Raw genomic sequence first — 21,124 nt, 5'->3', positions numbered from 1 at the left:
GAAACTTTGGGATCCCACCCTATTGCATATGCGTAGGCCATGAAAATTGCCGGGCTTTCAGCTGGATAGGGGACTGATCGGCATAAAGCCTTTCCGATGAAGTTGCGCCCGAGCGGCTGCATTGTGGATGCCATAAGCATCAAGAAAAAGGGATTGGTTGAAATGAAATACTAGTAGCAAATGTATGTTCTTTGTTGTTGAAATGCAGTGCTACTTCAACTTTACTTTGCGTACGTGCACGCACCTCTTCCTCTTTGCCGTCAATGTTAAATAACTCGTTGCTAAAAGATTTACTAAATAAATATTTTGCACTCATGTATAGTTTCCTATTGGAAAATGAAAAAAATTAGATACATGCGTCTCTAGTTTTAGATCTTGAGCATCCACTATAACACGCCCGCGGCTATAGCCGCGTTTGGGGCGGAAGCGGGGCGGAAGTGGGGCGCCTTATAGTGGCGGAGTTGTCCGCCCCGGAGGTGGACGCGGCGAGGGGGGAGGGAGGCGGCGGACGCGGGATAGCCGCGTGCGGGGCGAGGACGCGGCGATGGAGCTATAGCCGCGCCTATAGGCGCGGCGCCTATAGTGTAACGAGGAAGAAGCCGCGGCTATTCGGCGCGAATTTTTTTTTTTTTTTTTTTACATTTCAATTCACCTATAAATACACCACACTCCATTCATTATTTTCACACCATTCAAACACAACATCTATACAAATTTCTCTCACTACAATTTGGGGTCGAAAATGAACAATTTGTGGAGAGACAACTGGAATGCTCTGATTCAACAGGTGCAACAGGATGTAGCGGCCCGTTTGACGGAGGAGGCGGAGGATGCGGAGGATCCGATCCCTCGCACCATTACTCATCGGCGGACAATCCCACGAGACCACGTCGGTGCTCACCAACGTTTAATGTATGATTACTTCGTGGATAACCCCCGTTATCCACCCGAGATATTCCGCCGGAGATTTGTATTGTATTTGTATTTGTATTTTTATTTTTATTTTTATTTTTATTTTTATTTTTATTTTTATTTTTATTTTTAATTCGTATAGTCGGCCTTTCTTAATCCACTAATTAGAGCCCGATAAATTTGTTAATAATTACTTGATATATTATAAAATGAAAGTTGATTATAAAATTTTGGGGCTATTGGAGTTGTCCACTATAGTGGCGGAAATAGAATTTTGGGGCTATGGATAAAAAATTGGGGCTATGGACAAAAAACTGGGGCGGGGCTATTGGGCGTGTCCACCTTATAGTGGACACCCTAATCTTGTTCTATTGCAAATAATCACCATCTGTGCATCTAGATCTAGTAGGGAATATATAGTTGATGAAATCTGCCTACTTACATCTATTCAATAACATTTTGAAATTCTTTTTGATATACAAGTTCATTATCTTAATTAAATCCAATAGATTAAAAATTTATTTTTCTCTAGTTGACAATTTTCTCAGATCATTCCGCGGTCGCTTGTTCCAATTTGAACTAAAAGAGAATCAATATAAGGAAACTAACTAGTCATTTTTCACTTTTTGCAAATTTACAGAAAAGTTGATATTCGTGACTTAGAGCATCCGCAACGGTGGTAGGGAAGAAGGCCGCCGTCCGTGCCAGCGGCGAGGACGATGCTTGCCGGCGCTGCTCGATGCGCCGTGCCAGCGAGCAGTCGACGTGGCGGCACACGATTGGGCAACGGCATAGCCGTTGCCTTTGAATAATTTTTTTAAAAAATTCGTTAATTAATTTTAAATAATGATAAAAAAAATAAAAAAAATTATTTTCCAAATCCCAAAAAGATGGCCGTTTTTTTGCCTGTTTTTCTGAATTTTTTTTATTTTTTCCCCCAAAATCATCTATAAATACACACATTCATCATCCATTTATCACATCAAATCATCTCTCATTCATAATTCTCATACAAACTATCAACACATTCATCCATCACTCAAAACCTCAAATAGATTTCACACATATTATGGCGGAAGCGGAGCGCGAAGAACAAGAATACTACGAACAACATCGTGCCGCTTACGAGTAGTGGTTTTTTTAATTTTTAGTATTTTAATTATGTAATTTTTAATTTTTAGGATTTTAATTATGTCGTTTTTATTTTATTTGTCATTTGTAATTTTATTTAGGGTTTTTTAATGAATTTTATTATTATGAAAATGTTATTGTTTAATTGAATTTTAAATTAATTGTGCTCGTTCTTGCGGAAGAGCACAGCTGTGGGTGTTGTGCTCTTGACAGAGAGCAGGCAGAAAAAGTGGAGCTGGGCCCACAACCGTGCCGCTGGCAAGAGCATGGTTGTGGATGCTCTTAGTCCGTGATAAGGACATTTAATTTGCTGATTTTGCACACTCCGTGAATCGATTTTGAAACTAGGGTGGCATTTAATAAGGTTGTTTTGAATAAAAATAAATTACACATCCCTTGGTTTGTCTCCACTCTCCACCATATATCCAGATGCATTCATGAGTATATTGATTTGACGGGTTTCCCCCAAACTAAGAAAGGAACAAGGTGGAGTCCCCTTATCCAATTGCATGGCAGACTTTAATGATGTAGTAAATGCATACAACAAATACTGAGAAAAGGGTTTGCATGAACACCACAATTATGTGGAGACATGTTATGGAATAAGGCATTGTTCAGACTAAGTACCATTATAGTACATAGTAGGTGGCATAAGGCCTTAGCTTGCAATTTATTGGTATTGGTATTATTATCGCCATTCGCCAAAGCGGTATCATTTTGTCTATCGAATCAATAATGATTCTCCATTTACTTCATGGTGACTCCAATCTCGACTTATTAGGTTAAGAAGAAAAATGTACCAATGAAGTTGCACACTTGCACTTGATCATATTTATGGGTACGAGTATAGCACAATACCCAGATTCTAGTATATAGTAGAATTTATCATACCGAAAATATATTTAAAATACTAATTTTTCTGTATGGTATAATACTTTATCGAAGATTTCTGTACGAATACCAAAATTTTGATATATACAATTGTTTACGGTATATCGCGTGCATGGGGCGAGCCAAGATTTGACGTGAGGGAGAAAAATATACTCCCTCCATCCCATACAAATATGGGCGGATGAGATGACACGAGAATTAAGATAAAATTGGTAAAGTAAGAGAAAAGAGAAGAATGGTATGGTAAAGTAAGAGAGAGGAGGAGAATGGTAGTTAAAGTAGAGTTAGTGGATAGTGAGACCTACATTATTAAATTGATATAACTTTCTAAAAATGGAATGCACATATTTTTGTGGGACGGACGAAAATGGAAAGTGCACATATATTTATGGGACGGAGGGAGTATTTATAACAAATTTGTAATAATGAGAAGGGGCATTTAATGGAGAATATAAAATAAATTTTTAAATTTGAAAAAAATACCATTGCTATAAACTTTTGAAGAGGGGCAAATGCCCCACGAAAAGTACATGTAGATCCCCATGATCGTGTGTATGCCAACATCGATATACATCATAAAAATGAGATATATTGTTACTTTTAGTATATCGTGAACGTGAAGTATCTATTATGATTTATCCATCTCGCAATATATTTGGTTAATGAGGAAAGAGAGAAGGAGAGGTTTCTGCAATTGTGATTGATTAGACACAATATGTGATAATATGTCCAAACCATCAAATTATTATTCTCAACTTTAACTTAGAACTAAGTCTTAAAAATTCAAATAAAATTGGATAAAAAAGCTAGTGAAATATGAAGGTCATTTATCAAAAGTAAAGAAATTCAAAAACTTAATAATAGACATTTTAAAATAAAAAATGAGATATTTAATAGGAAACAAATACAACATGAATTAAATTTAAAATACATTAATTACACTATACTCCATTACGTATATAGTTGTATAATTGAGGTGTGTTTTGCAAATTCCCCATATGACAGTACATTGAAAATGCTCTAATTCTCCTTCTCATCCGCTCTCCGACTGCCTCCTATCGCGTATCGCCGCCGCCGAGTATGCTCTTCTCTCCCTTCGATCTTAACTAAGTTGTTTATAGACATCGGAGTATAATATTTTGGCTCCTAAGAGTTTATTAGCTGCAGAGTTTTACATCTACCATATTCCAATTTTCCTTCAACTTCTCAAATTTTCTTTCTTTACCAATGAATCTATGTATTATTTTCAGGAATTCCCTCCAACTCATACACAGAATTCTAGGTAAATTCACAATCCCCTTGTTTGTGAATGTGCTGAATCGGCTATATTTGTTGCGATGGTTCATTGATTTAGTGCGAAACTTATATGCAGATTAACTGTTTGGTAAAATCTTTCTATTAACAATAGATGGCTTTCATTAAAACGAAATGGTTTGTAAGCTGAACGCAACTTGTTGATTTAATTCTCGAGTTAGGTTAAGCAATGTTAAATAATTTATTGAATTATCTCATTTGAGGCAGTAGGGAAGTATCAATCGTCTAGTTGTTGGTCTGTAAGTTCAGATTGTATCTTTATGATTTGGATCAATTACTGGGAAGCAGCTCTCCGGTTAAGCCGATACTGTTAGGAAATCTTGCTTTTGCTTGCTGTTCTTCCCATTCCTTTTGCGAACCTAGTTGGAAGTTTTATTTTTGTATCTTTGCGAAGCTTAGGTTTTTTTTGACTGACAAACTTGCTTGAAAAAATATGCTAGAAGCACTTTAACCTTCCCAATGCTTATTAAACTATTAGTATGCAGAGTCTTTCCTTTGGTAATATTTAGCTCTCAGCTGTAAGTTGTAACAGAAAAGAGAATGTTGTAATGATTAACTTAACTTCTCAAGTTGGTGCAATATCACAATTTATAAAAATAGAATACAAACTGAAATGATTTCAAATTGATAAAGGACGTGGTTTTGAAGAAGAAATCTATCTAGCATTAAATTACCAATTAGGGATAACTTCAAACAATGTAAAGAATAGTCATCTAAAACTCCAATTCATTGCAAAAGTCTTTGAGCAGTGAGCACTCGAGGCATTGTCTGCAGCCAAGATCATATGTTCAGAACATGAAAATTTTAACCGGGCAACCAAAAGTGGTATAAAAAAGAAAAGCTGAAAATTACTGTTATATCTTCATGAGTACTCTGCTTATATGTTTATAAACCATCACACCATGTCATTGAAGATAACTTCTCTACAGTAACAATGAGCACTCACATGTCACTAGACTGACCACAAGGTTCAGACTTTGTAAATCTTAATGGGCCTAAGAATACAAACTTTTACTGATATCTTGAATTTTAAGCAGTTTTTGTCAGGCTCGACTAACCGTTTGGGCTGCCATTATAAACCTAGGCTTGCACATAACTGATACCAAGTTTCCTAGCGCACAAGGCTAGTAGACTGTTATTTCACGTTATGAAAAACTAGTATAGTACAATTTAAATTAATCTAGGTTTGATTTCACTTACATGGCCTATTCAAACTTTGTGTAGGCCATGTCAGTTTTAAAGAGTTTAAAACAACAAATGATGGAGCATTTAAATAGTATATGTATTCGGCTATACAAGTGTATCCCTCTAATCTGAATTGCCGCAGTTAAATTTTTACATTCTGGTCACTCGTGTGTGTGTGATAACTGTATATATACTGACACCATCTTTTCTACTTTCTGTGTGTGCCCAAAAATAAAGCCTTGTTTAAATGAAATAGTATTAAATTTCATATGCACTAGCAGTCTCATGAAAAGGCCATTTCTCATGCTTCATTTCAGCTCTCCCCCCAACAGGCATCATCAGCAGTCACAACTTGCATAAATTTTTTGATTTCTTTTGTATACTGTTGTTGTTCATGCTCATTCTCGACTTGTTAGGTGATTGATATTATACATGGAGGCCAAGTTCTTCCGCTTTCTTAAGATTGTCGGAGTCGGTTTCAAAGCTAGAGCAGAGGCCGAAGGGCGTCTCCTGTACCTAAAACTTGGTTATAGCCATGAGGTGGAATTGGCAGTGCCTCCTGCAGTTCGTGTATTCTGCTTCAAAAACAACGTAGTATGCTGCACTGGGATTGACAAGGATAGGGTGCATCAATTTGCTGCTGCTGTTCGGAGTTGCAAGCCTCCTGAGGTTTACAAAGGCAAAGGTATTATGTACATCGATGAGGTCATAAAGAAAAAGGAGGGGAAGAGATCAAAATAAGTGGCTCTATGCTCTGCTTATGCTACTCTAGATTTTTAATAAGTTTGATATACAGAATTCAAATTTTTTTCGTGGCTGACTGTTCTTTTTTTCATTGAGGATAAACTTTTAGGATGTCTCTATGTTTATGATTCATAACTAGACTGTATTAGATCAAGCCTTTTAACAGGCTGTATGTCTGAAGATATTTGACATCTTTCTTTAATCAACTTTGAGCCTGAAAGTGACTTCAATAGTTGACTACTCCACAGGTTACAGTATTTCTTTTGGTTTAATAATATTTTTAATATATACTGCACCTAAGGACAAATTATCCTTATTAAAATAAATGAATATACTGAATGCATTTCGCTCTAATAATAGGGATTTTATCCTGTCATATGATTGTGTAGGAAGTCTATAATTTTGTATTAGGGCATCAATAACCCCGTCCCCATTTCCGGCCCCAAGTCCCCTCCATGTCATCATTCTTCTACAGCAGTTGCGGCCCAGGCCCCAACTGCTGTAACCCTGCTGGCCGCAACTCGCGCCCGCAACTAATAAATGACACTATTCACAACTTCAACATATTTAACTCGTAAACGCAATTCGTTTAACAATTGAAACCGGGAAAATGCATTGTTCATTAGAAATTAACATTACATTACTAGACGAAGCAAATTTAAAATACTAGAAACCCGGGCCACAACCACTACTTCTTCATTTGGGAGCGAAGGTAGGCGATCATCTCACGGTGCAACTCGAGATCGTCCGTCGACATCTTCGATGTATCCCTCGATGTCAACTCCGTCAGCTGGCTCATCCGCCATGTAATACTCATCTCCGACAAAGAGTATGACATCTTATCCAGAGACGGATTGGTCGGCGGTGGCACCATAGCGGAGTTGCTGGCAGCTGCCTTCCCCTTTGCTTTCCTCTTTGCCGCCTTTGTTCCAATCGGGCGGCTCTGAATGCTAGGAGAGGAGCAGAAGACGTTGTCGTCCGTCACGTTGAGGTCGATCGCCGGACCTCCTTCGCTCGAAGAGTAGTTTCCGGTGGCGGAAACTTTGGTTCTCTTCGCCGCCCCAGTTGCCGTCGGCTCGGCACCGCTAGTGTACTTTGGGCTCTTCTGGACGAGCTTCCAAACTTCGAAGTACTTGAAGACCTTCTTCCCGTCAGCGAAGAACGCATCCTTCGCCTTCTCGACGAGGTCCGCCTCGCTGTGCCCGCTCGACCACATCCGGACTACGTTGGCCCACTTTCCGTTCCACTTGCTCATATCTGCCTGGACCCGGCCCCAATGCTTGCGCAGCTTCACGTAGCTACGCTCGATCGACCCTTTAGGACGGCCAGCGTTATACTTCTCAGCAATCCGCTCCCAAAAAACCTTGCTGGTCTGCTGGTTGCCGATGATAGGATCCTCGGCGATGTCGATGTAGTTCCTCGTAAGCCACATTGTCTCCTGCGGACTGTATTTCTTCGGCCTATCCTCCTCGCCGACCTTGCCCCGCTCTTGAGCGGGCTCCATCTCACTGAGCTCGAATTCATCGGTGTTGACCGGCGATGTTACATCAACGTTGCTACCGACTCCCGGACTAGGCTGTGGCTGCGTTGGTTGCGACCCCGGTATGTACCAATTGTTCGAGTTAACGAACTCATCCATCTCACGTTCATCGCTGTTGAACCAATCCATTGACGCCGAAACAAATGGTATAATAGAGGATTGAAATGGAATGCACGTAAGATTGATGCACAACAAAGGCTCGTATTTATAGACATCGAATTAAAAAAAATTGGACTTGCGGCCAGGCCCGAAGAGCGTGTAACGCTGGGCCGAGACACGCGACTTGCGGCCCGTCACCGTGCAACGACGTCCCAGGCCGGGAACGCGGCCCCGGGACCGGCCTGGGCTGTGACTCGCCTCCGTGTAACGCACGGGACAGGCCGGGACTCGCGACTTGCGGCCCGGCCCAGCACGTTACAGATGCTCTTATAACCTCAATCTGGCAATAGTAGTCTCATTTTATCGTCTTGCATTTATTTACTCATTTTATTACATGTACTATTATTTTTTTATTCATCTTTTTTTATAGTTTTTAAAATTTATACCTAAAAATTGATACTATTAATCATGGAGTAATGAATTCAGTATTCAGATGAAAAAAATAAAATCCATCAAATCAAAATTCATATTGGAATGGTTGAATATTTGTGATAAGTTTGAATTTAATATAAAATATTTGGATTTTCTGATATTTTAAATCATTTTGAATTTATATTCTTGAATTTCGATTCGATCAGTTCAAAGTAGCAAAAAAAAACTGATTTATAATTATAAAACAATTACATGACAGAGATGATTTTTTTGAAAGTTAGCTAGTTGGATGTTATTTAAGATGTTGTTATGAACAATTTTGAAACTATCAAGTTGAGCTATACTAGTATAGTACTATACCATCAACTTTTATTAATTCTTGTGGTATGAGATCTATAACTTGACACTTCTCACAAACACCTATTAAATTAAACAGAAACCCAAAATCCGCACTTTAAATAATCGTAGTGCATCTATCTGGAAAAGCGTCCATTAAATTTATGTATGAAATGAGATCGGCGTCTAGATTTGGCGACTGAATTAGAAAATTATAAAACCCTAATTCTAAAACCCCCACTGATCGCGCGATTCTTGAACTACCCTCCTCAGTCTCTTTCACAAATTCAGATTCCAAAATCAAAATCAACCTGCATTCTCCTCTCCATTTCTCCTGCTGTATATAAAATCAATTTCCCTGTGATTCCCGCATTTCCCCTCATGGATTCCCAAGATTCCTCCGCTCCTCCGCCACCCCACCACCTCCACCACCACCACCACCACCCCCAGGCGCCCCCCTTCTCCGCCCACCACGCCATGTTGATGGGCCACCACCACCCCCAAATTCAGCAGCAGCACCCCTCCAACAACTCCTACCTACTGCCCAACACCAACAATTCCGTCGCCCCAACCACCTCCGTCGCCTCCAACTCCCCCATGATGCACCAGCCCCGCTTCCCCTTCAACTCTATGCCCCCCGCCGCCGCCGCCCCTCCCCCCCAGAAGCCGCTCGATCACCAGTTCGCCGACGGCTCCCCCTCCGCCAGCGCCGGCGGCTGGTTCAGCGCTGAGCCCGCTAGGAAGAAAAGGGGTCGCCCCAGAAAGTACTCTCCTGATAACAGCATTGGCCTCGGCCTCTCTCCCGCGCCCGTCGCCCAGATTTCTCCAGCTGGGGCCCACTTAGATCCCGGAGGAGGGGGCGCTGCTGGGACGACTCCTTCTTCTGAATCTCAGGTCAAGCGCCACCGCGGCCGCCCTCCTGGCTCCGGGAAGAAGCAGCTCGATGCGCTAGGTTTACCCTCTTTTTCTTTCTTCCTTTTACTGGGATCTTTACTTGCTGATCTTAATGTTTCTCTTTTGCTGAATAGGAAATCCAGGAGTCGGTTTCACACCCCATGTCATTACTGTTAATCCCGGAGAGGTAATTGCTTATGCTACTTTTCTGATTTTGAGATTTTTTGTTTGGTTTTTCTTTAATTTTTGGAGATTGTTATACTGTATCGAGACTTGAGAAGCGCTGAGTGGGGGTTTATAGCTTAAAGATTCAGTCTTTATGATTCGTTAGCCTCTGGGTTTCAGCTCCTTGTTTCGAAAACTGAATTTTGTGTTAAGGATCAAGTTTGGTTAAGTTATGGGCCGGAACATTACAAGCTATTGTCTTAGTAAGTTCTTATGGAATTTCAGTGGATTTTGCCAGTTGGAGATTCAACAGAACTATCAACCAACACATTACTTCTAGAAATGTTTTGGGTTGTTTATGTGTGCTGTCGCTTTATTTAAAAGCAAGCATGGAAATGACAAGCCTTTGCCTTGTAGCAGGAATGTTGCCAGTTTATGGTAGTACTAAACTTGGTGACTTAAGTGCATTCTTGGTGAATAATTGCTTTTGAGTTAAAGGAGTCCATGATTCAGTTCCTGTCCCTAGGAGTGACTTTTGTCTTTCTGCGAATTTTCTTAAATGTTAAAATCACTCCTCAATAGCACATGAAGTAAGATATGCTTTGTCCTTATCTTTATGCTTAGCAAAGAACTTTTTTTTTTTTTTAAATCTTAGCTTCTTTACCATCTTTTTTTTAGTTTTACATCTCTTAGAGCATTAGCAATGGGGCGCCCTAAAGGACGCCCTAAAGCCCGCCCTATGCACCGCCACGTCAGCATTTTATCCTCCTACCCTTCCACCTGCAGTGGGGCGCCCTATAAGCCGTCCTAAGCATTTTCTTTATTTGAATATTTAAATAACTACAAAAATTGGAAAAAAACCTTCATTTCATTTAAAATTAATACATTACAATACGAATTAAAAAAGGCTAAGCTATCCGCCATTGCGTCATTGACGGCATCGAATAAGGCTCGCGTCAAGGTTCGACTAACGCCCTCCGAGGTACTCCAGTCGTCGTTGTGGTTAATTTTTGTTTGTGAGAGATTATCGAAATATTCGTATGGAATGTGAGAGAGGATAGAAATGTTCGTATGAAAAATAGAATGACAAACGAGGTTTAAATAGACAAAAATTCGAAGAAAAAAAATGAAAACGCGTTGCATCGTCCGCGTCGTCCACAATGGGCGGACGATGCATTGGGCATCGTCCGCGCATCCACAGTGGGCGGACGATGGCGCGCCCGAGGCATCGGGCGGCCTATCGTCTGCCCCATTGCGGATGCTCTTATGTTGTTAAACAACAAAATGCTGTTAAACTATGCTTGGTTTATGTGTTCTCTAATGCGATCCATGTGATGTACATTACACAGTAGTGCTTCCTATGAGCAAAATTTGTTAAAAGTGCTATAATTGACTTCCCTACTTCATAGAATCTGTATAGTGTTACTGCATGGTAGTGTAATATAAACCAAATATGGTGTATGTGTGAACTGTGAGTTTGGAAAAAGTTTGAATGGTCTGTATAAGGAATATCTCAGTTATTATATGTCAGGTACTACTCCACTTTCAACCATATGTCAGTGTACTTTTAGGGCATCTATATTTTCTATTGTTCTATGTAAATTCTATATACATATGTGATGTGAGTCGGCTAAGTCGATGATGTAGTTACTGGTTAGTTATTTCTGAGTCCCTTTGCAACTTATTGCACTTAGGTTCTGTTTATTAGTTTCAATCATTCACAAATAGGCACATATTAACCATAATTAAATATTTTCCCATTTATTGCTCAGCAGACCTCAATTTTCACTATTTGCAAGGACAGTAACCATGGTTCATATATACATATCCTAGCTACCATCATTTTATAATGCATTACAGATGTTAAGTTTGTTCCAATGTTGATCTGGTCTATATTTATTGTTTTTTTCTCTTCAAAGCTACCAACGTGAATTTTACTACTTCAAAGATGTCTCGTTAGTTACAAGTGCATGTAGCATTCTAGGTGTTGCTATAGCAACAAGGACTCAGCTTCTTTTCTCACAGAGCCCTTATCTCTGAAAAAACCAGCTATAAGTAAATAAGGGACTGTTAAGTTATTACTGCTAGACATTTCTTGGTGCTGCTGTTTCCTATGAAATCATAATCGACCATCTTATGTGTTAATGAAGGGATTAATACTTTTGTGTGATTAATGTTTTTGGGTTATCATTGTTGCAGGACATAGCTTCAAAGATAATGGCTTTCTCACAACAAGGACCACGCACAGTTTGCATTTTATCTGCTAATGGTGCCATCTCTAGCGTTAGCCTACGCCAACCAGCGATGCCTAGTGGCCATGTCAACTATGAGGTGGGTGTTACTGATAACCTCTATTATGATATGCCTTATGTTAAATGTAATTGTAATATATCACTATTGCTCTTGTGCCTGAAATGCTTCTATCTATAAAAAGAGATGGGAATCTGCTACCTATGTAGATATTGTTAACATCAACATGTCCACATGAACTTTAATCTATGGTTTCATAACTAATGCTATTTTTGCATCTAAATATAGGTATTGTTTTATGTTTGCTGTACAGGAATTTGTAATATGGGGAAGTGCTAGTCTCTTTTTACTTCTTTGGTTTCTTTTCTCCCTAATCTCTTGGACTGTAGTCTCCTGCATCTACATATCAATTTGACGTACACTCCCCTGAAAATGAATTGACGATAGCTCTTAAACACAAGTTTCTAAGTGTTCTACTACTACTATGCTTATCAGCATGGGAGCATCTATAGCCTTAGGTCTGATTTATTCTGATACTTAACATTTTGGCCCCTTTTCCCCCCCATCATTCAAAAGCTCCCGTATTCTTAATTCCCCTCATTTTATAGCCTGTCACCTCAAAGGCTGAAAAGAAAGATTTGCATTTGTTGTGAGATGCTTCTACTATAAGAGAACAGTTTCAGTCACTTGTACATCAGTTCTTTCCTATTTGAGACTTTTTGATAAGGGAGAGCCCTTTGTGTAAATACTGCATGAACTAGACGCTTCCATTCATTTAAATTAACGTTTGCCAGATCCTCCAGATCTATTTTCATGTTGTATTTGGGATTGTGTGTTGAAATATCAGTCCAAACATATGATATGAAATTCCAGTTTTAGATAACTTTTGAAATTATATTTGGACATGCTGCTTGAGGCATTCCTTGTATCCTAAACATGGTAGTTTGAACTCTACTTACCTGTATGTGACTAGTGTATGGAACCCCTGAAAAATTATATTGGCTCTATTTGCTCCAGAAAGAAAAGAGAACAGAAGGGAAATATGCTCATGTGGGTGAAAACTTTGATTGGGTTTTTTCGCACCTCAGCCCTTTACGTAGTTTACATGACATCTCAAATTTCAATCCTTTGATATTTCAAGCATTTAAGATATACTCTTATGCTGAATTCCTTAATGTTTGTTCTAGGATTTATTCCACTTTTGTTGTTGAAGGTGCAGTGCAGTCTTTTTTCTCAAAAAAATACACCTCTACTTACTGTGCTTTAAAATTAATAATTTTTTATTCTGGATGATGAGTACATGAGAGTATAATTGTAAATTATTTGTCGAACTTTTCTTTCCAAGTATATTCTTAACCGTTAATATGTGTGAAAAGGGGGAGGGGATTATATTTGCGGAATAGAGGGGGTATGTGCATGTATATCAACTTTAGAAGTTCGGTTCTACATTCAGAGTTTGAACCGAACTGTAAAAACTTTTGGCATTGGCTATTTTGATGGAATTAGTTCCAATGTTATTAGAAAGCTGCCATGGCACTGTCATGGCGCGTTTCCACAGCAGGGTTTTGAAAAATGACATCGTCATGACGATATGTGGCAGATTTTTTTATGGAGGGCGTCATGGCGTTTATGGCGGATTTTTGTATTGTCTTAGACCTAAACCCGACCCAATTGCCCAACTGGCCATCCCATTTGCCAATTAACCCTAAACCCTGCCATTTTCCCAAAGTCTGACCCACCCATTTTCTTAAATTTGACTCACTTACATATTTGTATTGGTTTTAATATGTTTTCAGATTTTCTCAACGTTTAAATGCAAACCCTATTACTTCCTTACCTAACTGCTCCCGCTGCCCCTGTTCAGCCTAGGGACTTGCCGTATGTTCAACCTCCTGTCCTGCCCTATTTATTCAGTTTCTTTTTAAAGTATAATTAGATTCATATTACTTATATTATACTATTATAATTAACAAGTTGGGAATATTGAATTTGCGCGAGAATATGTTGGGAATATTGATATATCTGAAGGTGAAGATGGAGAAGGATTTGTTTCATTGGATGTCAATGATAATGATAAGGATGAGGATGACTATGTTGAGGTTGATAAGGATCGAGGATGATATGATATATTAGAGTTAATATGTATTGATGTATGGTGACTTCACATTTTGATTATTGAGCTAAGACTTCAGTTATTAGATGTATTATGCAGCAATTGTTTATTACTTCATATTTTAATTGTTGTTCTATGATTTGAAGTATTATGTTTTTATCATTTTCTATTTTTTTGCCTTTTATATTAATACAGTAATATTTAAGTATTTATTTTTTTATTTATCTACCGCTATAACTTTGTGGCGTTTTTTAGGTCAACCGCTGTAAGCTGCCATTTATAACATTGATTAGTTCCGTTGATGATATGGGTCATTCATGAATTGACAGGGCCGGTATGAGATCATCTCTTTGTCAGGTTCGTTCCCAACATCTGAGAGCAATGGCAGTCGAAGTGGTGCACTGAGCGTGTCATTGGCAGGGACCGACGGAAAAGTATTGGGTGGTGGGGTTGTTGGAGTGCTTAAAGCTGCATCGCCCATTCAGGTTATCATCTTCTACCATCTGTCTTGTGACAAGACGATGAAATCACATTTTCCATTTTCAGGTTGTGGTTGGGAGCTTCATTGCTGAAGGGAAAAAGCCGAAGGGTAGCAGGCCGTCATCCAATAATAGTCCAGCTCCGAATATGTTGAATTTTGGCACTCCGGGGACAGAGGCGAGCCCCCCCTCTGGGGGCGGTTCAAGTGATTCTGCTGAGGACAATGGCGATAGCTCTCTGGCTCCCGGGTCAGGAGGGTATGGCAATGCTGGTGGGCATCAAGTGCCGATGTATTCGAACATGGGTTGGCCAAACTCCAACAAAATGTAAGGGGCCACCAGGAAACGCTGACATCCATCACTGATAGAGAGATGCTTTAATTTAGTTGTTTTTCTCATCTATGTAGCCTGCCTTCCTACACTAGTAGTACCTTTAATACACTTTACTTTTCTCATTCGGATGTGATGCGTGTGATTTCTTGCTAATGGCTTTGCTGAATTAATTAGCATTCTTTTTCTCATTATTATTATTATTAGTAGTAGTAGTAGTATCCACTCTGCATGATCCATTTATTTTTTATTACTAACTTCATCTTCTCAATTAATTAATTGAAAAGATAAACAATATCGTTACATATAAGGGTTACGACAACTAAAAACATGACATTAACTACTTTTGAAATTAAAATAACACATGTACTAACGTTGATTAGATCACTTTTTAGATTTTTATTACCAAGAGAACAATCATACCTCGACAACTAATGTTAAAAAAATGAATACAAAATACGTTATCCATACCCTATAATGTTGAAAACATTTATAAATAATCCTAATAACACAAAAATAGTTTCTGAAGATTTGAAAAAACTTCTTAATAAATAACACTCCATATTAATATTAGAGTAGTGTCATCAACCTCATAATTACAAATTAAAAACCTCAATTATTCACAGCTTGTGATTTTTGATAGTGACAACATATAATTGCTCATAAAAATTGAATGACAATTTTAGATTAGAAGAACGAAGGACATGCTAGGTTCAACAGTTCATACCCAATATTATGACTAATTAAAACTTCTCCTTCTATCAAAGGCTCACCCAAACATATAATTATCAATCGAATATTATATGCAATCCATTAAAATAGTCTATGTTTCTTAACATCATTGTAAATCTGTTGATTTAGTTATATTAATAAATAAAAATTAAGTATAATACTCCCTCCGTCCCAGTTTAAGAGTGCAATTTAGTTAGGGCACAGATTTTAAGAAATTGTTGGAGTGTGTAATAATTGAAGTAAGGTAGGGGTTGTTGGAGTGTGTAATAAGTAAAGTGAGGCAGTAGAAAGATGAACCATTTTGACTTTTTGTATGTAAAAAGTGTTTCTTTCGTTTTATTTTTATAAAAATAATGGCACTTGAGTGTAAATTTCATCAACAATGAGGTCAAATTTTATGTCCAAACATGGTAAATTCTAAATGAGACTTTTAAATTAGGACGGACGGAAATGACAAAATTGGACTCTTAAACTGGGACGGGGGAGTAGTTGACAAATACAATTAGGATTAAATTAGAATTAGTGAGATTTAGTTTAGAATATAGGTGGTGGGCATATTTTGAAAAATTAATTGGAGCCAAGGTCAGGTGAAATTTTGTAATCTTATTTCTTCTCTTCTCCGTCGGCTCACGCATTGTCGGCCCTCTCTCAGCCGCGTTGTGTTCGCCGCCGCCGGGAACCCGCCGTATCCTTCTTTATAACATCGTTGTTCAGACACTTCTCCTCCTCATTTTCTCTCTCGTTGGCTGCCTCCTCCCCAGCTCAATTTTCGCACGATAAACAAGGTAAACATTTAGCCTGTTTTCTCTTGGATTATAGATTTATACTTGGTATTATCAATTCCAATTCCTACGATAAAGCCTGGGTAACGAAGAATTCGAATCCTAGTTGGTTCCATACTTGAATTGGTAGGAAAAATATGATAAATTTCACCTCGAACTAAATTGACCGAGAATTTCTCTATTTTGGGATTTGCTGCAACTTATCAATCTATAGAAATAAAAGAAGAATGAAAACACACATGAGAAATTCTTCAAAATTATTTTCTTAGTAGTGGACACAGATCATCAGTTTGGTATTAGATTTTTGATCTGTGATAGTATATGAAAGCTAAGGAAAAATTATCTCACACATATGAGAACTTATTCAACAAAATTTATTAGTATTCGCTCCCACTTTGCTTTGATATATCAATGATATTATAATTTAATATAGAATTTGTGATTGTATATACAACTCTGTATATCTCTTAATTTTTTAATCTTAGTAATTGCAGAGTAGTTAAATTTATTATATACAACTATTTACTATTTTAAATAAGGAATTTATGCCTTAAATTAGTATTTTTTGCTAATATTTTCTTAATTGATTTATGCCCTCGTATGTTTCACTCTGCACCGCCTCTCCTCAGCTCTACTCTCCGTCGCAGTTTCTTCGCTCCCACTTCAAATTCCCCATCTCTCGCTTACAATTACAGGGGAGTAACACTTGCATCATAATTTTATCTTGAACCAAATTCCAACATTATGAGGGAAATCGTCACTATCCAAGCTGGCAACTATGCAAATTTTGTGGGCTCGCACTTCTGGAATTTCCAGGTACCATTTTTTTTTCTCAAAAAAAGGTTTCAAATAGCTTCACATGTTCAATTGTACGAACTCGGAAGATATATATAATTTCATTGACAGAGTCTTGTTAGAATTACTAGTAATTAAGCCTTTTATAATTGCATTTTCAATGGCAAAATGATACTTTGCTTCATTTGTGGAAGGACGAGTTGCTTGGACTGGCCGACAGCACTGAGAGTGATCAGATATTCAAAAGCCATGGTCTTAACATGGATGTTCTTTACCGTCCTGGTGAAACTCAGCAGGTTGATCCTTTTTTCACTCAAATGTTTCATTTTCGTTGTTCATCTGAAACTAGTGTGGTTTTGTTAGCCATTGTTCCTGTTTGTGAAAATCATTGTGTCTTTCTTGTCTAGGGCATTCTCACTTACACCCCTCGGCTGGTTTCCATGGGCCTTCGAGGTATTTATGTCATTCCAAATTATTACTCGAAACTCATTGTTTTGCGGTTTGTTTGACTTGACTGTCATTGCTAAAGGATTTTATCTTGGAATGGATTCTGTGTTGCAGAAATAGTTTGTTCGTTTTATTAAATGGAATAGGGATTTTCGCTATCATGTTGGTCAATTATTTTTTCTTAGAAAATGGATTAGTTTATCTTATGGGATTGAAACCGATGCTCCCCTCTTTTGATTCAACAGGATCCTTAGGATCAATGAGTTCGCATGGAACCTTGTACAAAGAGATTCAAGAAGCCCAAGTTGGTAGTTTAACATGGTGAGACTTTGTTTTCCTTTCAAGTTCTGTCATAATTTTCTTTGAATTAAGATACAAGATTGATCTCATGCTCTGGCTTCCAAACTCTATTTAATAGTTTTAGAGTTCAATTATATATGTTAACTTTATAAGTTATCTGTATTTTGTTTTAAATGCATATTATATATTAAATAGCTCCAGACAATTTGTTTAGGACAGGTCCTGTAACAACTCAAACATCTCAACCCTTACAGAAGAACTTGTTCTTGCAAAGCTTGGACTGGGAAGAGAATTCAAATGTGGATAGGTTGGGAGCTTATGAAAATGAACAAAATGAGGCTCATGCTGAAATTCAAGATAAGGACATTGTTGAGTCTCTAGAGAATGATATTCAGTATTGGACGGACTTCTCAAAAGTTCATTATCACCCACAAAGTCTGTATGAATTATGTGGATTATGGACAGACAGTAAAGATTTTAACAATTATGGGATCGGGAGAGAGGCATTTTCTGGCGGTCTGCATGCTGAACAAGTCAATGACAGGCTTCGTTTTTTTCTTGAAGAGTGTGACCATCCTCAGGTAGTTCTGCTGCACTATATCTCTAGTTACCTTTTCCTTTCTCTAGGAATGACTGGTATCTACAATTTCACCCTTTGGTTTTTGATAGAAGGGTTACCAAACGTTTGCTACTTTAACCTTTAAGGTCTTCATTGAGTGGTTTTAGATAATCAACGGGAAGTAGTAGAGGCACATTGTACAGCCAGTGTAATTTATTCCGATGTCATACCTGCTTTCTATGGCTATTGATATTTTTGTGTCACCTTATTTTCACAGGGAATTCAATTCATTGTTGATGACTCTGGAGGATTCTCTGGTGTAGCTGGGGAGGTTTTAGAAATTATAGCAGATGATTACCCAAACATTCCAGTTCTACTGTACTCTGTTCGCAGTCCTGACTCGTGTCTGGATCCCAGCCACCGCAAGCTGACAATAGCCCGTAGACTTCATAATGCAGTTTCATTTGCAAAGCAATCAGCTCTCTGTAAATTGATTGTACCCATTGGTTTGCCATCCCTGAGTACAAGTAAGCATGCAATCATCCTGAAAGGCTCGCCTTTATTGGTTTGGTGATTGTCTTTATCCCATAATTGTAGTATCCGCAGATTGAAGATAAAAAGATATAGTATCAAGTAAACCATTAATATGGATCTTTTCTAATTTCTTTTTTAGGGGGTCTTTTTACTCCCTTTGTCCCATTTGGAATGTCTCATTCCCTTTTCGGGATAAAGTTTGTGGGCCCTTATCTCTTTTTAACATTGCACATGCTGTTGGACACCAACCAATGTGTCCAAAATAAATGAGCAGTTTCATATGGTATGATGGGAAAGGGGAGTATTAATTATCTAAACGTTATCGCGTCCAATTGACTGTAACTTGCGTAAATCTTTCAATATCAATAGTTGCATTTTATAACTGCGTATGCTTTTTTTCCAATGACGAAGGTAAAATGTCCAAGTACCTTTATTTGGAAGATCGAAAGCCTTACCACACGAGTGCTGTTTATGCATCTGCACTTCATTCTATCAGTCTCCCTTTCAGAATGGAGCCACATGGGCCCAGTGCGCAATACGTCTCGACATCTGGTGCAGTAACTATGAATGACCTTATACAAATTTTAGCCGGACAGGGTTGTCAGAATATGGTTGCCGTTTTGGATGCTTCTATGCCAGCTCCTGCTTTGACAGGTACTATATTCTGGTATCTACCTCACCCTTGTGTTGACATTAAATTGATGTTGTATATGAAATATCAAATCCATGTATACTAGGTACCGGGTTCCAGCAACCTTTGTTGGAGACATTGCAGCCGCTAACTCCAGAAACAGCTGAAGATGTCGAAGACATGCAAGCTTTGGAGTCTATGATCATTCATGGAGCCTTTGCATCAGGTAATGCTGAGAGCTTCCTTCATTTGTTATGTTTTTTAAATCATCGCCAAGCATTTTATGCAGCTTTTGGTGGTGAATAGTGAACTAAAAAAATGCTCTTAATGTAGAAAAAAATCCATATGATCTCGAGTTTGCATTAATCTGAAAAGATCATCCAAAACTAATGCAAAAATTCAACTTAATCCATACAATTATATCTACAAAATGAGACAGATGCATCCTTTTGTGTGTGTATATTAGATGGAGATCTTCGATTCTTCTAAAGATGGTTTGTTATCAATGAAAATAATATGAACAGATCTGAGTACACAGTACACACCTTTAGGATGTAAATGGGGACAATATTGGTAAATTCAGAAGTTATTTGATTTTATTATCATCAATGGGATACACCTATAACAGTGTCAGTCTTTCAGATCTTCATGGTATAGTGAGAAATGTTACCGATTGTCTGATTTAACATTGAATTATTGATTTGTGTAAATTAATCTCAGGATCGGAAAGGGCTTCAGTTTGTGAAGTAACAGAAGCAGTGCAGGCTGCTTATACAAATGCAGTAAGAAGACCTAAGTTCTCTCATCTCTCAGTAGCTCAATGCCCTCTCCCCATACCATTGCCTTATCCTTCAATATTTGGGAAATTTGTTGGTGAACGTGGGGAGCTGTTAAATACGCAAGTGTCGGATTCATCATCATCAAGAGGGTCGCTTGAAGTCCACTCGGTCCCAATGGCAGCAAGACTACGGTCCAGCATTGCCATTTTGCCATTTCTGGATAATCGACTGCAGAATCTTCGGAAGTTGGGGATTGCACGGGGGGCGTTGGGGTCGGAGATACTGGGAAGTTGGGGTTTCGGAAGAGATGATGTAGAAGACATAGGAGAGACACTGTCTGATATGGTAACAAAACTCAATCCTAGATCTGAAGCATCATCAGATTCTGACTGATACTCTGCCATACCTAGACAGTGCAACCAGAAAAGTGGATTTAATTTCTTAAAAAACAGTGTTTACGCATTGATATGTATTACAAAAACATGATTCTGTCACTGTATTGGCTTTTCTGTTGCTAATGAATCTGTCACTGTTATTGGCATTCTGTTGCTAATGAATCTGTCACTGTTATTGGGTTTCTGTTGCTAATGCAGTTCATTTTGAATCCTAGTGAGTAAAGAAGTGATATAGCAGTAGTAGTAATTACTTAAACAGTGTGATATTTTTTATAAATGCCCCAATGATATGATAAAATTGATCATTTACCTTATAAAATTTCGAAGCACTTGGGCAACCTCTTTATTAACTCCC

At 38.3% G+C, this 21,124-nt stretch overlaps 3 protein-coding genes across 5 annotated transcripts; all 3 read left to right on the top strand.

The window, feature by feature from the left end:
* Positions 1-5,865: 5,865 nt before the first annotated feature.
* LOC121754344 (60S ribosomal protein L6, mitochondrial-like) lies at positions 5,866-6,174 on the top strand. The gene has a single exon (XM_042149720.1). It carries the CDS (start codon positions 5,866-5,868, stop codon positions 6,172-6,174), a length of 309 nt encoding a protein of 102 aa, XP_042005654.1.
* A 2,524-nt stretch (positions 6,175-8,698) lies between these two features.
* On the top strand, positions 8,699-15,009 carry LOC121755099 (AT-hook motif nuclear-localized protein 8-like). The gene is made up of 5 exons (XM_042150394.1): positions 8,699-9,536; positions 9,613-9,665; positions 11,843-11,974; positions 14,336-14,491; positions 14,553-15,009. Exons 1-5 carry the CDS (start codon positions 8,966-8,968, stop codon positions 14,814-14,816), a joined length of 1,176 nt encoding a protein of 391 aa, XP_042006328.1. The 5' UTR covers positions 8,699-8,965; the 3' UTR covers positions 14,817-15,009.
* A 1,108-nt stretch (positions 15,010-16,117) lies between these two features.
* On the top strand, positions 16,118-20,962 carry LOC121753665 (protein misato homolog 1-like). 3 transcript variants are annotated; one of them, XM_042148903.1, is made up of 10 exons: positions 16,118-16,332; positions 16,977-17,145; positions 17,319-17,420; positions 17,532-17,577; positions 17,817-17,892; positions 18,086-18,452; positions 18,708-18,957; positions 19,376-19,618; positions 19,702-19,821; positions 20,316-20,962. In XM_042148903.1, the coding sequence occupies exons 2-10, from the start codon at positions 17,074-17,076 to the stop codon at positions 20,765-20,767; spliced, it is 1,728 nt and encodes a 575-aa protein (XP_042004837.1). In that variant the 5' UTR covers positions 16,118-16,332; positions 16,977-17,073; the 3' UTR covers positions 20,768-20,962. The 3 variants fall into 3 exon arrangements, with proteins under 3 accessions (XP_042004837.1, XP_042004836.1, XP_042004838.1); XM_042148902.1 differs by having other exon boundaries at positions 16,959-17,145; XM_042148904.1 differs by lacking the exons at positions 16,118-16,332; positions 16,977-17,145; positions 17,319-17,420 and having other exon boundaries at positions 18,126-18,452.
* Positions 20,963-21,124: the final 162 nt, after the last annotated feature.

Source organism: Salvia splendens, chromosome 11 (assembly GCF_004379255.2).
Source record: "Salvia splendens isolate huo1 chromosome 11, SspV2, whole genome shotgun sequence".
NCBI lineage: Eukaryota > Viridiplantae > Streptophyta > Magnoliopsida > Lamiales > Lamiaceae > Salvia > Salvia splendens.
This window is presented reverse-complemented; position numbering and strand designations above follow the sequence as displayed.

Coding starts and splice junctions, on each gene's coding strand:
- LOC121754344 (XM_042149720.1), top strand. CDS start 5,866: ATGGAGGCCAAGTTCTTCCGCTTTCTTAAGATTGTCGGAGTCGGTTTC.
- LOC121755099 (XM_042150394.1), top strand. CDS start 8,966: ATGGATTCCCAAGATTCCTCCGCTCCTCCGCCACCCCACCACCTCCAC. Junction 9,537..9,612: donor GAAGCAGCTCGATGCGCTAG/GTTTACCCTCTT, acceptor TTTGCTGAATAG/GAAATCCAGGAGTCGGTTTC. Junction 14,492..14,552: donor AAGCTGCATCGCCCATTCAG/GTTATCATCTTC, acceptor TTCCATTTTCAG/GTTGTGGTTGGGAGCTTCAT.
- LOC121753665 (XM_042148903.1), top strand. CDS start 17,074: ATGAGGGAAATCGTCACTATCCAAGCTGGCAACTATGCAAATTTTGTG. Junction 19,619..19,701: donor GCCAGCTCCTGCTTTGACAG/GTACTATATTCT, acceptor CATGTATACTAG/GTACCGGGTTCCAGCAACCT. Junction 19,822..20,315: donor TCATGGAGCCTTTGCATCAG/GTAATGCTGAGA, acceptor AATTAATCTCAG/GATCGGAAAGGGCTTCAGTT.